General features: G+C 40.0%; 1 protein-coding gene across 1 annotated transcript in view; it reads right to left on the bottom strand.

The window, feature by feature from the left end:
- Positions 1–16485, bottom strand: part of SETD5 (SET domain containing 5) — a 91775-nt gene that overhangs the window by 24001 nt on the left and 51289 nt on the right. Inside the window, 9 exon segments of the mRNA XM_013981946.2 lie at positions 2974–3216; positions 3621–3941; positions 5600–5857; positions 7130–7210; positions 7577–7826; positions 8677–8786; positions 10008–10125; positions 10510–10658; positions 12067–12309. Of these exon segments, the coding sequence (XP_013837400.2) occupies positions 2974–3216; positions 3621–3941; positions 5600–5857; positions 7130–7210; positions 7577–7826; positions 8677–8786; positions 10008–10125; positions 10510–10658; positions 12067–12309 (1773 nt within the window).

Here is a 16485-nt window from a genome sequence, read left to right as displayed (position 1 = left end):
AGAAGGTAAACTTAGAGCTTGAACAAGAACAGGGAGGGATACTACTGAAAAGTTTGCTAGCCACATATAAATGCTTCTATTCTAAAATAGCAAGTAAAAATCTAACAAAAGATACACCATAACATGCTAGTTAAGAACTCTTATTCAGTTTAACTATAGAGATATCATCAAACATTCTGACAAATACTCTAAGAATCTAGGTGCAAATATAACAAGCAACTTTACACTGCTTTTAACATATGAAGCTTTTCAGTCAGAGATGAAAGAGTAAGCCTATTAGGAATATAAACTGTTTAATAACAAGGAGGATGGTCGTTCTCATCTAACTTAACATTCTCCTTTGAGGGATTTTTATAAATTTATTACAATTTTATTTAATCATGGAAATCTTAGGTCCTGCACTACATGAATGAGTACTTTCTAACCAATCTTAAAAAAAAAAAAAATCTTCTCCATCCTTACCTAGGATAAAGCTGAGTTCAATGAGATAAAAATACAAGTCCCAAATAATAAGCAGGTAAAGAAAGCTCTAAGAAATGGACTTTCTATCATAGCTGAAGTCATAGTTCTACATGTTTTATTTCCACACAACTCTACTACTTGGGGTAGCAAGATGGAAACAGAAAGACTACAACCCAGCATCAGAATGATCATGTCATTTCAAATAGCATGGCTAGACCATACTCTTTACAATTCAGACTATTAATCTGTAGTAGTTATTGTCTAATCTTTTTTTCTTTTTCTCAGCCATACCCACAGCATACGGAATTTCTCGAGCCAGGGATTAAACACACCGTAACAGCAACTTAAGCTGGCGCAGTGACAATGGATCCTTAACCCACTGTGCCACAAGAACTCCTGTCCCCTTAAGATAACAAATTGTAATATCTGAGTTGACAAAAGTTAACATCCTAGTTCTATACCCAGAACAAAAGGAAAAAATTTATTTTATTTCATATATGTATTAACCCTTCTTTTGACTTGCTCCTCCAAACAAAAGACCATATTTATAGCTTCTCTAATTGTTCAATACTACTCTGAAAATGTAGTTAAGATTCTGAGTTGTTGTTTTTTTTTTTTTTTTTGGTCTCTTTAGGGCCGTACTTGCAGCATACGCAAGTTCCCAGAGCTGCAGCTGCTGGCCTACACCACAGCCACAGAAATGACGTTTGCGCTGCATCTGCAACCTAGGTCACAGCCCGTGGCGATGCTGGATCCTTAACCCAATGAGCAAGGCCAGGGACTGAACCCACATCCTCATGGATACTTGCTGGGTTCTTAACCCGCTGAGCCAAAATGGGAACGCCACCTTTTTTTTTTTTTTTTTTTTAACAGCCCCACCCTCAGAAGGAATTGAATCTAACCCCCAGCTGCAACCTTTGCCACTGCCATGGCAATGCCAGATCCTTTAACACATTGTGCTGCTCCAGAGATGGAACCCATACCTCTGCAGCCTGATTCCGAGCTATTACTCTTACTCTTAATGAGAGATGGGGCTAAACGCAATACTTGGAGTTAACAGAACTTCCCAATTATTACAGAATAAGGTTAATCATAATGCTCATTAAATGGTGAATACTTTTTTCTCCTTCTGAAATAGCCAGGATAAGTAAACTGGTATCTCCAGAGAGCCAACCATCCTTTATCATTTTGGCAAATTTCTAGTCCTATTTTCTTCCTAAGAAAGTTGTCAGTGTTTTCATTTCTGACACCTGAAAGTTATTCATGTTATTCTATTATCCACAAACCCTTCTGGTAAAGATTTCATGGTCAAGTTTCTCTTTAGGAGTTTTTCTACTTAAGAATTTCCCCTAAATAAACCCGTAAGTGACTCTCAAACACTTAGATAAGATGTGTAATTAGGAAAAGGCTTTCTTTGTTGTATGCTGCTCATTCAGTGGAAGTCCCCTTCCTTTGTGTACAGATCCCTGTTGCCCTCCTCCCCTCCATATCCCACACCACTGTGGCTCTTCTTTCATGCCCCCTCCCCCCAAGAAATAATTATCTGCTCTTTGGGAAAAGAGAAAAGCTTTAAGTTTGGAGGAGTCAGGGAAGACCTGCCTGGAGCTGGAGACTTCATCACATCAAATAATCTATATGCAGCATCCTCATGTACGTGATGCCAGTGGAGGAGGGCAATAGCAGACACTGAGGAAGGCAGCCTGAATCCAGATCTGAGGATAAGAGAAAAGGGTGTTCCAGGGAACAGACTCTACCTCAAAGGAAGACCAAATGAAAGGGTGCTCTATACTTGTAGAAACAAAAACGTCATAGGTCTGAGGGCATGATTTATTCTTGAGACACCTTTGGAAAATATGCAGGGCTTTTGGGAATTAAGAAAGAGCATTCCAAAACCAAACAACCACCAATACTACTGCCACTAGATCCAAAAACAATATGTAACTACAGGGAAAAGAGAGAAAGAGAGAAAAAGAGAGGAAATTTTATAGTAGGTTTCATAATCACTAGGGAATAAACAGTCCAACTTGTCATTTGATCAAGGAACAGAAATTATGCCGATTGTAATAGACTTTTCCTCTATTCTCATTCAAATGATAATATCAATTGAATTCATTCAAAACACAATTTGATCACTTTTTACTTGTGCAACAGTGCTCTAGAGTACCTGGGGCCCAATCTCACACAATAATCACAATGGACATGTTAACCAACACCACAGAGCACACACAAAACATCCCTCCCTACTCAGTCTCCAAATGCTGTGTGTTCCCAACTCAGTAACCTCAAGGGCTTTCAGAAAAGACGTCAGTGAATACTCACAAATTGAGTACCAAAAATACAGTATACATCACCGACCCTTAATGCATTAGAATTCACGGCTTAACAGCTCACTCATTGTAAACTCACATGGGTAGAGTATGGCTGTCTAGAGAACCGCGTTAGATATGTCACCATTACAGGACTCCTAGGTTAAAAAAAAACAAAAACAGGAACATGTAAACACAAACATACCTTTTTACAGGAGCTGAACGTGCCATCAGGCAGAAGTGGTCTTCGACGCCTCTCAGGGATAAAGGGTGAGCCAAAGCGAATGTAGTGTTTGGGGGTGGTGCAAATTAATGGGGAATGGATAAGACCGGGTAGCATGTTCAGGGTCGTTGCCAGTACAGTTGGGTCCGTGGTGATCCGTAAAGGGCACTCAACAGGGCATTCTTGCTTCTCTGCTTTGTCATTCAACCATTCTGTAACTAGATACTAAGTTAAAAAAAAAGGATGTCAGTTGATGCTGCAGATGTCAAAGTCAGAGACAGCAGTGTGGTTCATCTAGAAACTAGGACATAGATAGATACAGCAGCTGCAGGAAGTATGTATGAACTGTGCATTCAGAGCACAAGAGTATTTTCTTTCACCTTCTCCAAGACCACTACAGGAGGAATGATTTCAGTTATCAGAAATTTAAGCTCTGCCTAAAAACTATGGAAACAATAGTAAGGTAGCAGGGTGGCCTCAGCCTTTTGCAACTAATAACCATTTTATCTAAAACTTTCAATCTAATAATTCTTAGATTATTTTTTTCCCCCTGGGGATTACAAGTCCTTTCACTTTACTAGGCCACACCTTTTGCCAGACTACACTTATGAAGATATACTTGAGCTTACCTTTTTGGTTTTGGGGTATTTAGACGTAGCACGGTTGACATGGGATCCAGTAACTGATACTACAGTTGGGTCAGACCCTGTTAATTGTCTATTTTCTCCTGAACTGTCGACATTCCCTGCTTCAGTAGGAGTTACTGAGCTGTTAGTTGCTCCTTCTTCTAAGGCAGCTTGTGACAATTCTGCCTGCTGTGCAATGGCCTGCTTTTGACGCTTTAGTCTTTGGGCTGAACTGGTCCGGTATCGAGAAATTCGACTCTTCGGTCGGGGCCTAGAGGGCTTTGCTGGAGGTGGTTTGGGAACTGGTTTTTCTGCAGCAACATCCTATAATGATAGCAAAGTCAACTGCTTACCAGAAATTTCTTGTCAGTAAACATTCTGGTCAGTTTCCTATTCACTTTAAGCATTCTAAATGTTTACTGGTAAAAAAAGTGAGCATTAAAAAGTTTCAGGAGTTCCTGTTGTGGCTCAGTGCGTTACGAACTTGACTAATATCCACGAGGATGTGGGTTTAAAGCCTGGACCTGGTCATTGGGTTAAGGATCTGGCATTGCCATGAGCTGAGGTGTAGGGTGCAGATGTGGCTCAGAACCCACATTGCTCTGGCTGTTGTGTAGACTGGCAGCTGCAGCTCTAATTCGACCCCTACCCTAGGAACTTCCACATGCCGCAGGTGTGGCCTTAAAAAAAAAAAAAAAAAAAAAAAGCAAAAGAAACCAAACAAAAAACCCCATTAATTTCAACTGTAATCCTTACAAAATTGATATATTAAAATCAGCTAAAGATTCAATAACAGGATGTCTCGGTTAATTATTTCTTGCTAATAAGTATTTACAAAATTGACCAAAAAGTTGAGAATAGCCACCTAATTTTTAGGATTCTCAGCAGAGAAGATAGTTCTTCCCTTTGTTTTCCCTCAGATACTGAGGGTTTTTTTTTTTTTTTTTTGCCTTTTGTCTTTTTTTTTGTTGTTGTTGTTGCTATTTCTTGGGCCGCTCCCTCGGCATATGGAGGTTCCCAGGCTAGGGGTCGAATCAGAGCTGTAGCCACCGGCCTACGCCAGAGCCACAGCAACGCGGGATCCGAGCCGAGTCTGCAACCTACACCACAGCTCACGGCAACGCCGGATCGTTAACCCACTGAGCAAGGGCAGGGACCGAACCCGCAACCTCATGGTTCCTAGTCGGATTCGTTAACCACTGCACCACGGCGGGAACTCCTCAGATACTGAGGTTTTAGCTTAAGGCTTAGAATTCATGGCTAACTAAGGTAGGAAAAGGAAAGGAGAGTTAATTCTGAGAATCCTGTGAAAGGTCAGGTATATAACTGTGCTATTCAGAGGGCCAAAGAGAAACAAAATGACTAAAAAAAAAATTTTTTTAAACAGCTGCATTGCAGCATACGTAAGTTCCCAGGCCAGGGATTGAACCTGCACCTCCACAGGGACCCAAGCTTCTGTAATTGGATTCTTAACCCACTGTGCCACGGTGGGAACTCCCCAAATGATTTTTAAGGACTTACCACCAAGAATTTATCTGGCATTCTAGTCATTCAAATTCTGTCTCTCCAAATCCCACAGACTGGCTGATAATATTTTTATTTTTTTGGTCTTTTCCAGGGCTGCACTAGCAGCATATGGAGGTTCCCAGGCTAGGGGTTGAATCAGAGCAGTAGCTGCCAGCCTATGCCATGGCCACAGCAATACCAGATCCGAGCTGTGTCTGTACACCACAGCTCACGGCAATGCCGGATCCTTAACCCCTGAGCAAGGCCAGGGATCGAACCTGCAACCTCATGGTTCCTAGTTGGATTCGTTTTCGCTGCACCATGAAGGGAACTCCCAGATTGGCTGATTATAAACCGCCCTATTTACTGCAATATAACGCGAAGTTGAAAATGCTGACTACAAGCATTCAAAAAAGATAGGTAATAGACATAAGCAAAATTGAGGTTGTCTTGGGCCTGAAGTCAAGTCATCTTACCCCTGCTTGGGAAGACCTCCGGGTGTTTACTCCAACACTCTGTGGGTTGCTTGGGATGGCAATGTTTGAAACTGGGTTGCTAACTTCAGATTCAGGGGCTTCATTTTTTGTTTCTTCTCCCATAGGAGTCTCTGAGGTAGAGGTAGTAACCTCTATGTCAGAGCTGCTTTGTTCCAAGGGCTGATCCCGCCGCTTCTTTCTTTTCTCTAAGTTTTCAAAAGCATGCATGATGGCTTCAACCTTCCTATCTTCCCGAGTCTAGAAAGAAATAACATTAGCATAGAAGGATGCTTCAACCAGGAGAATGGGACAGCTTTTCACAAGTATTATTAATGGAAATTCATGGACATTTATAGAAACCACCATTAAAACAAGACGTATCTTGCAGAACATAAAATAAATACTAAAATGAAAGCGTTTCATTTTAAATGCTGCAAAGAGTTGCAAAGGAAGGCAAGGTCAAACTTGAAAGTCTCAGAAAAGGTCAGCTATTTTGAAACTTTTTTTTTTTTTTTTGTCTTTTTGCCTTTTCTAGGGCCGCTTCCTGCGGCATATGGAGGTTCCCAGGCTAGGGGTCGAATCAGAGCTGTAGCCACTGGCCTATGCCACAGCCACAGCAACGCAGGATCCAAGCCGCGTCTGCAATCTACAGTACAGCTCACGGCAACGCCAGATCCTTAACCCACTAAGCAAGGCCAGGGATCAAACCTGCCACCTCATGGTTCCTAGTCGGATTCATTAACCACTGCGCCACGACGGGAACTCCTGAAACTTTTTAATACAAAAGAAAAACAGCAATCAAATCCAATTTTTCTCTGCATTTTCAGAATTAAAAAAAAAATTCAACTAGATTTTCTTAAGTAGCTTCTCAGGGACAGAAATAAACATGACTGGTTTCAGCCATGAAAAACATTTTTTGAATCCATATGGGTCTCTTTTTTCTTTTTTAAATGGTCACACGCATGGCATATGGAAGTTCCTGGGCCAGAGATCAAATCTGAGCCAGAGCTGTGGCAACAGTGGATCCTTAACAGAGAAAGTAGCCAAAGCATAGATATGTTATTTCGAAAAATTTTTTGGAACAAGAATGCTAGTAAGAAATCTCTTGGTGGAGTTCCTTTTGTGGCTCAGAGGTTAATGAACCAAGACAGGATCCAGGAGGACATGGGTTGGATTCCCTGCCTTGCTCGGTGGTTAAGGATCTGGCATTTCTGAGAGCTAAGGTGTAGGCCAGAAGCTGCAGCTCCCATTCTACCCCTAGCATGGGACTATCCATGTGTCGTGTGTGTGGCGCTAAAAAGCAAAAAAACAGAAAACAAAACAAAACAAAAAATTAAAACTAAAACTATCCTCATTTAAGTTGGTGAACTATGTGGATCCATGTCTGTAAAAAATCATAATGGAATCCACTTTACAGAGAAGGCCCAAACTGTGACCCAGAGGTGATGGTATATTAACTTATCAAAGAAGACACATTCAGAAGAGAAGGGGTACACATGCTACAGGCAGCAGAAATCAGCAGGTACCTACCCTCCTGCTATGAGCTGGGTTCTCCTGGTCATCTATAACCTCTTCTTTTTCTTCTACTTTTTCTTCTGGATTGTCTATTTCCTTTGAGACAGAGGCAACATTCAGCTGTACTCTTAGGCTCCAAGAAAAATCAATCCTTGTGGTTCCCCCCCACAACCCTGGTAACTTAAAACTTTCTAGAAACAATTTCTAGTGCTTTATATTATCCATGTGGGGTCATATGGTGATAAACCCCCTTCTCGGGCTGAAACTTGGAAAAGTACCTGAAAGAATGTTCTTGACATTGAAAAAAGTCAGAAAGAATGAATGAAAGCACACCCACCTTGATAAGAAGGGTAGTAAGTGTTACTATAGATTCCCTACATAAAACAACATGTGTCAAGCTAGAATATTCCTCATTTGGAGAAGATCAACATCATAGCAACATCCTCTGACCAAGGAGTTTACCTCATGGTCACTGGATACAGTTACTTTCTCAGGAATTTGTTCTGGTTGCTGGTTGTTATCCTCTTCTGGAGCCTCATTCTGCTGCTCCATCTCTAGCTCTTTCCGTCGTGCTTTTCTACGCCTTGTCTCTGCTCCGATGGTGGGTAGGCTTGGAGGAGGTGGAAGTGGCAGTTCTGCAGCATTGGGATTTCTTTTTTGTATTGGGCAATTCCGGTTCCCCTTGTGACATGCACAGTCCACTTTATAATTACTGCTCCAGAGAAACAACCAAAAGTGCCTGTCTCAGTACCCTTGAAAATCAGTTATATTACCTATTCCTTCTCTTGAAATTTTACTACAGTAATTTCCTCTAATATATCTTTCAGAGACATTAGAGTCCTACAGATATTTTCAATATTCTGTGTTTCTCTATAGCCCCAACTCTTCTCCTACATATCCCACTAAATTCAATTCTTCCAACAGTCTTTATGCTATTTAGTTGGCAGTGAATCAGTGACAGAGTCTACAGGGGCCATACTTGTGTCTACTTTCCCAATGTCTTTACTTTTACCTTCTGAGACTCTATTTAATACCTTTTCTTATATCTGTGTTAAACATCAGTTTACCACATAACCCCTTTTTGCCTAAAAGGACCAAAGGGAAAAAGCATCCATTTAATAAAACCCATCATATAATCATCTATGACTTGCCATGTGTTCTTTCTGCATTGTCATATATAGAGATTACATGATTTGAATGGATGGGGCGAATTTTTGTATTCTTATTCTATATGATCCCTGGTACAGGTGCTGTGTGTATCATAACAGATAATGCAATTTCTGAGAGTACCTGGTAATGTCCTTTGTGTTATTCACACTCTACAGAGGTGTAAGTGAAAACAGCCTTGACTGATGAACAATATCTCACTGTACTTGTGTCTCTTTAAAAAACACCCTGAGTCTATCCTTCCCTCCACAATTTCTAGGCAGAAAATGCACTATTATGAAAAGACTAGGTGAAAAAAAAGAGGAGGAACTGTAAGGCACAAAAGCAGACTAAATAGAATAGCTTAATGTGTAAGACAAGGCCATTCATGTTAGCAAAGGCTGTGGAGATCTTACCAGTTACTATACTCATAATCAAATGCTATGGTGACCTCAGCATCCTTGGTGATGGCAGACACAGCATAGATACAGAGGTGAATCATCCCATCTGCAATCATATGTCGCACCTGTGTGAACAACACTTAAGGTTATGATTTATCAAAAAGACCAGGAATTCTCCATAGGAGGATAACCTTTTACCCAAATATCTCCCCACTTAAAGTTATGGTAATCTTGTTATTTAACTACATCATTGCATTTGAAACTATCATAATAATTGAAAACTTACGATATTTCTAGAAATAAATGGAGAAATTTTGAGATATTAGCTATAGGGTTAAGATCACTATTCTATACTTTTTAAATTTATTCATTTTTTTGTCTTTTTTCTTTTTAGGGCCGCACCCATGGCATATGGAGGTTCCCAGGCTAGGTGTCTAACTGGAGCTACAGCTGCCACCCATGCCAGAGCCACAGCAATGCCAGATCCCAGGCAACCTCATGGTTCCTAGTTGGATTCACTTCCGCTGTACCACAGTGGGAACTCCCGAAGATCAATATTCTCTATCTTAAAGTTATTAGTTATAAGAGAAAATTAAAATTCCTTTGTAAGAACTCTGTAGATTTGCTTCCTGCATTTGATGTGGCTGCACTCATTATGCAGAATACAGACTAATGAATGATAGAAATGTTTAGAATCTCTCTTACAACCCTAACACCTAAATTCTAAAAAACTGCAACTACACACCTTAGTTTTGGCCAAATAATATCATCTTCTGTTATACGGTGATTATTTAATAGAATCTCATTGACTTCTCATCCTTTCTAGCTTGTTCTCTTTAGCAAACGCTAACTTGCTTTTTTCTGTGTTCTCTAAAGAAAATCCATTTCTTGTCCCCATCCTTACAGAAGACAAGCATCATTACTTCTTCTTCTTCTTTTTTTTTTTTTTTTTTTGCTTTTTAAGGCTGCACCCACAGCATATGGAAGTTCCTAGGCTAGGGGTTGAACTGGAGCTACCGCTACTAGCCTATGCCATAGCCATAGCAATGTGGGATCTGAGCTGTGTCTGTGACCTATACCATAGCTCATGGCAACACTGGATCCTTAACCCACTGAGAGAGGCCAGGGATCGAACCCTTATTCTCGTGGATCCTAGTCGGGTTTGTTAACTACCGTGCCATGAAGGAAACTTCAAGCATTATTACTTCTGTTTTTCATTTCGTACAATTAAAGATCATAACCATTATCTACAGACCTTAATATGGGTGAAATTTTCAGACTGTTTCTTCAGTTGACTTGTCCTTTTGATGGTTCCATTCAAAGAGAAGTTGCTACAAAAATCTTACCTCTGCATTTGGTGTACATGATCTTCTGATGAACCGAGCATCATTACCGAAAGTACGTGCATCCACACACATCTCTACACCATTGAACTTTGAGTAGAAGAGCACAAAGGGATATGGTCTAGGGATATAATTAAAATTCCTGTAATTATCAACACAAATAAAAAGGCCACCCCATGACTTCAAACAAGAAGCATATGCTGACAGAAGAAGCAGCAATCCTTTGCAATGCCTAAACTTGGAAAAACATCACATGCTTGTCTGCTTCTGATTAAAGAATAAGCACAAAGCAAGGAATGCTAGGCTTGGAAAGGAGTTATTGTCACTTTATACATTAAACAATTTGCAGATTTATTTGCACTTGTCTACAAACAGCAGAAAGGCATGAGCTTATCTGAGTAATCTTTTCCTTCGAGAGCATACTATCAACCAGGATGGTTTTTACAGCCATACTGCTCAGCCAGACCCACTTTGAACCTCAATGCTCCAAGAAGGATGTTCTTACTTTTTGAAGAAATGCCCATTGACCTCAAATTGCTGCCGTAACATGACTTTGCCTCGATACTCTATTATGAGAGTGTCCAAAGCCAAATCTCTTGCAGCCCTCAAGATTTTCCGGTGCTTTTGAACACGAGTGACTCTTCCCAACTGTAGCTGAATAAAATCAAAGTATTAACATTAGACAATATCCACAGTAGCTTAAAAGACATTTAAAACACTTCCTAATTGAGTAGTTCCCATTGTGGCTCAGCACAAATGAACCGGACTAGTATCCATGAGGTTGCTGATTCGAACCCTGGCCTTAATGAGTGGGTTAGGGATCCCGTGTTGCTGTGAGCTATGGTGTAGGTTGAGGACACGGCTTGGATTCCGAGTTGCTATGGTTGTGGCGTAGGCCGGTAGCTACAGCTCCGATTCAAACCCTAGCCTGGGAACTTCCATATCCTGCACATGCGGCCCTAAAAAGCAAAAAATAAAATATAAAATACTTCCTAATTAAGAAAAAGGCACCAATATTTGTAGGTTTTATTTATATATATTACTTATTTTTTGCTTTTTAGGGCTGTACCTGTGGCATATGCAAGTTCCCAGACTAAGGGTTAAATCAGAGCTGCAGTCACTGGCCTACGCCACAGCCACAGCAATGAGGGATCCAAGCCACGTCTTCAACCTACACAATAGCTCATGGCAACGCCAGATTCTTAACCCACTGAGAGAGGCCAGGGACTGAACCTGCATCCTCATGGATACTAGCTGGGTTCCTTAACTGCTGAGCCACAAGAGGAACTCCTATATATGTTTTTTAGCTTAATGATCAGATATTTATGTTAAAATAAAACTTCATAAAACAGTAATTCTAGGAAACAGGCTCCATCTAGTGAATCTGCCACCCCTTACTCCCTGAAGGCAAGGGAAAAAAAAAAAAAAATCAAAGAAAAATACATGATTAAGATTTTAGCAGCTCTACTGCTAATCTAAGAATGAGAAAGCACGAGTTTAGGTTTCTATTAATCTGAATAATTCTTACTGAGGCTGTATAAAATTTATCCTAATTTGTCTATTTTTAATTAATGAAGATACATAGTTTAAAAATTGTATCTGAACAGTTTCTAGTTACTATAACCTGCTTTTGGTTAAAGATGCTCAGTATCTGGCTAATTTGTTATTCTAACACCTTATACACTTGAAATGTAATTTCAAAATATGTCTTCTTCCTGGGTTCCTTCTTTCTTTCTTTATTTTTTTTGCTCTTTTTGCCATTTCTTGGGCCGCTCCCGCGGCATATGGAAGTTCCCAGGCTAGGGATCGAATCGGAGCTGTAGCTGCCAGCCTACGCCAGAGCCACAGCAACTCGGGATCCGAGCCAATCTGCAACTCTGTAACCTAAACCGAAGCTCACGGCAACGCCAGATCCTTAACCCACTGAGCAAGGCCAGGGATTGAACCCGCAACCTCCTGGTTCCTAGTCGGATTCGTTAACCATTGCGCCATGACAGGAACTCCCTTCCTGGGTTCTTATAACCTTAATTACTTAAAGAGTCTTTAACCCTTTGATCCTTACCTGCATTTGGGAACCAATAACTGTATTATTACAGGCCAATTCAGTCTTATTAATAGTGTCTAAAATAGCAGGTTTGCCCACAAATTCCTTGCTAGAATGAAGATGTTGTTCAAGGGCGTTCTGTACATCTGCACTGTACTGATTAGTGAAGGCTTCTTCATACTGATCAGTCCATAGTCTTATCCGATTTTCCCATCCCTCAGTTGTATTCTCATCTAAATTCTGTGCTTCAGAAGGAGAATTCTGTAGAGAACAAAAGTCATGTAGGTTAGGAGAGTCTATGTATAAAAAAGTGGTGGGGGTGGGGGTGGGGTGGAGTAGGGGAACAGGTTGAATTTCCAGAGAAAATTTTTTTCCCTTGGCAGTTGGTGTGGCATAAGAATAATGGCCTGGGAGTCAGGATCTGGCTTCTATCATGGTTTCATTATTAATAAGGTAAGAGGCTCAGTTTCCTCATTTATGAGTAAAGATATTAATCAGACTGCAATTCCATCCCATCACTGTTATTTTATGACCATTTTTAGCCATAAAATCAAACTTATAAGAATCACATCACAAAACACTGTAACTATACTTCAAAAAAAAATGACATTAAATTCATAAGAACATCTTTATAGGAGTTCCCACTGTGGCAGAGCAGGTTAAGGATCTGGCTTTGCCACAGCTGTGGCACAGGTTGCTGAGGGAGCATCCGAAAAAAAAGAAAAATCATAAAAACAAACACTAGAGACACCTCAAAATATTATGCTACTTAAACTTCAATACTTATCAAACATCAGTTATGGTTTTAATACTAAGAATGTTTTTGTATGACTCATTATTTTTATTAATACAATTAATACATGTTCATTCTAAAAACACAGGTGACCCAGGAGTTCCCGTCGTGGCGCAGTGGTTAACGAATCCGACTAGGAACCATGAGGTTGAGGGTTCGGTCCCTGCCCTTCCTCAGTGGGTTAACGATCTGGCGTTGCCATGAGCTGTGGTGTAGGTTGCAGACGCGGCTCGGATCCCGCGTTGCTGTGGCTCTGGCGTAGGCTGGTGGCTGCAGCTCCGATTCAACCCTAGCCTGGGAACCTCCATATGCCGCGGGAGCGGCCCAAGAAATAGCAACAACAACCACAACAAAAAAAAGACAAAAGACAAAAAAAAAAAAAAAAAAAAAAACCACAGGTGACCCAAATAAAGAAGTAACTCATATGAGTTTTGTTAAAGGTGTGATATGTTAAGCGTATGAGTTTTTTTCAGTTTTCTTCAAATAAAAATAATCTCTCTTGGAAAAAAAAAAAAAGTAACTCATAATCTCACCTCTCAGAGAAAAAGTTATCATTTAGAATACATCCTTCTAGCACTCTATTTTTGACAGTTTAAAAGAGGTGAGGTGTGGGGATGGGCATGGGTAAGGGTGCAGTTAAGGAACACTGAGGGGTACTTTGCTATATACACACTTATATAGGAAAACCACTGCCAGGATACTATAGTACTGAGAAAAGATAATTACATCTCAGCAACATCTTCCTAAATAGACAGTTTTATATGTGCCTGAGCTACACAGACACAGCTTAAGTCTGATACACGTTCCTCTCCATGGTGTTTAAAACTTAATGTATCATTAGAAAACAAAACAAACACTGATAATGATGATGTCACACTAGTGATTAGAAGGAAAAGACATTACAGCACCAAAGCTACCTGCAAATCCATGTTGACTGACTCTAAACTTGCAACAACAGGTATAAAAAAAATTAAATATGGTTTCCACGAATGACAGAGTAAGCATTAAACCCATCATAACATTTACTTTCCTACACTTCTGTATCACTAGTTTTGACTGATTATTGTCTATCATCTTTTCCCCAAGGAATAGGGAAATGGAAGGAAAAAACACCACTGTTTTCCACGTTTCTCACTAGAGTCCAAAAGAATAAACGATAAACAAAGGGATCTAACAAACACCTAAGGCCAACACTGAGAACACAATATCATGGCTTGAAGTGTTAGTAACAGCTAGGCAAAAGAAAAGTACAAAACTTGGGACTTAAAGGTGCTTATAAGACTAGAGATTAAAGGTGCCCAAACAGTTATTTCCAGGTTTAAGCATCCAGTATGATCACTAAACTTATGACTTGTTAAACAACGTATATTGGAAACGTTTCCCAAAGTTTTAGCTATTGAACACTAATATAGCTCTGTCTATTCTTCTATCCCATTCTTCAGAGAACTGAAGACCCCATTTCAGTGAGTTTAGAGCAGCGGTTCTCAACCAGAGGTGATTCCAACACCAAGGAGATGTTTAGTAACATCTGAAGTAATTTGATTATCACTGGTACCTGTGTTATTAAAAAATTTTTTTTTAAGTTTTTGCTTTGTAGGGCCACACCTGAAGCATATGAAAGTTCCCAGGCTAGGGGTCAAACTGAAGCTGCAGCTGCTGGCCTATGCCACAGCCACTGAGTGAGGCCAGGGATTGAACCCAAATCCTCATGGATACTAGTTGGAGTTGTTTCCACTGCGACGTAACGGGAACTCCAGGGTACCTGTGTCAAGGATGCTGCTACATGCCCTACAGTCATGCAAAAGACAGCTCTGCTCCATACAAAAGAATTATTTGGTTCAATATATTGAGGTGAGATATCCTGGTTTAGAGCAGTCTCCAGTAAGGAAGTTCAACTTTGGGGTAAATAATCCAAGTAACAGATCTTGTTCCCACTCAGATCTTTGGTGGAGTTTTTGCTAATAATAAATTCTGGGTATAAAATTTATAACTTAAAATTCTGATATGAGAATCAAAATAAACCAAATTGTATTTTTTTATTATCTAAATTTTAACATGCTTATGGAACTATTTGTCAATATCGCAAAACTAAGGAATGTTTGGGATTTACATGTAGTTTTTCTGGGAGAGCTGGTCAATAACTTTCAAAAGATTTCAAACCTCTGAAGGCAAGTTATAATACTTAGCTGATAAAAGAGAAAAGGGCTTAAAAGATAGGATCAAGGCTATGTCTATTTAAGGTCTCCTCTAAGTAAATGGCTCCCTGCAGGAGATAGATCAAGCAAGAGCCACTGTGTTCTAAGACACCCCAGGATTCTGATGATCTTGAGCTCTAAGTCCTCTCCCATCTCTTTTATAGACATGAACAAGTCTTTTGTAAGTATATGCAAGGTGATGCCTTCTAATTTTATACATTTATTTATTAAAAAGTGCTATCTGTGAACTTTTTTTTTTTTTAATTTTAATTTTTTGCTTTTTAAGGCCGCACCTGCAGCACATGGAAGTTCCCAGGCTAGGGGTTGAATCGGAGCTATAGCTGCTGGCCTATGCCACAGCCACAGCAACTTGGGATCTGAGCTGCATTTGAGACCTACACCACAGCTCACGGCAAAGCCGGATCCCCAACCCACTGAGCAAGGCCAGGGATGGAACCCATGACCTCATGGTTTCTAGTCGGACTCGTTTCTGTCACACCATGATGGGAACTCCACCATCTGTGATCTTTTAAACATGAGTCATGCTGGTCTCCCTATAAGTACAAATATATAGAAAAATAAATCCTAAGAAGGTTTATCTTCACTGAAAGATTTTTTTTTTTTTTGTCTTTTTGCCTTTTCCAGGGCCGCTCCTGTGGCATATGGAGATTCCCAGGCTAGGGGTCATATCAGAGCTGCAGCTAGCAGCCTACACCACAGCCCAGCAATGCCAGATCCGAGCTGCATCTGCAACCTACACCACAGCTCATGGCAACGCCAAATCCTTAACCCACTATCGAGGCCAGGGATCAAACCCACAACCTCATGGTTCCTAGTCGGATTCGTTAACCACTAAGCCATGACAGGAACTCCCACTGAAAGATTTTATTTTATTTTATTTATTTTTTTTTAGAGGATTATTATTTCTTTTTATTTATTTATTTTTTTTATTTTCCCACTGTACAGCAAGGGGGTCAGGTTATCCTTAGATGTATACATTGCAGTTACAGTTTTTTCCCCACCCACTGAAAGATTTTAATGTTTGCTACATAACTGTCAACATGAAGGATCCTGCTTTTATACCATCTACACATTCAGGCATAGGAATACTTATAGAATTAAGCTAGATCTTTTTAATTTTTCATTAATGATTTTTATTTTTTCCATTATAGTTGGTTTACAGTGTTCTATCAATTTATACTGTATAGCAAAGTGACCCAGTCACACACACATATACATTATTTTTCTCACATTTATCCTCTATCAAGTTCCATCACAAGTGACTAGATATAATTCCCTGGGCTATACAGCAGGACCTCATTACTTATCCACTCTAAATACAATAGTTTGCATCTATCAACCCCAGACTCCCAGTCCATCCCACTCCCTCCCCTCGGCAACCACAAGTCTGTCTGAATTAAGCTAAATTTTAATTCTAATTAAATGCTT

The sequence above is a fragment of the Sus scrofa genome, chromosome 13, assembly GCF_000003025.6.
Source record: "Sus scrofa isolate TJ Tabasco breed Duroc chromosome 13, Sscrofa11.1, whole genome shotgun sequence".
Lineage (NCBI taxonomy): Eukaryota > Metazoa > Chordata > Mammalia > Artiodactyla > Suidae > Sus > Sus scrofa.
Note: the sequence above shows the minus strand (reverse complement) of the source record. Positions and strands in the feature narration are given on the sequence as shown.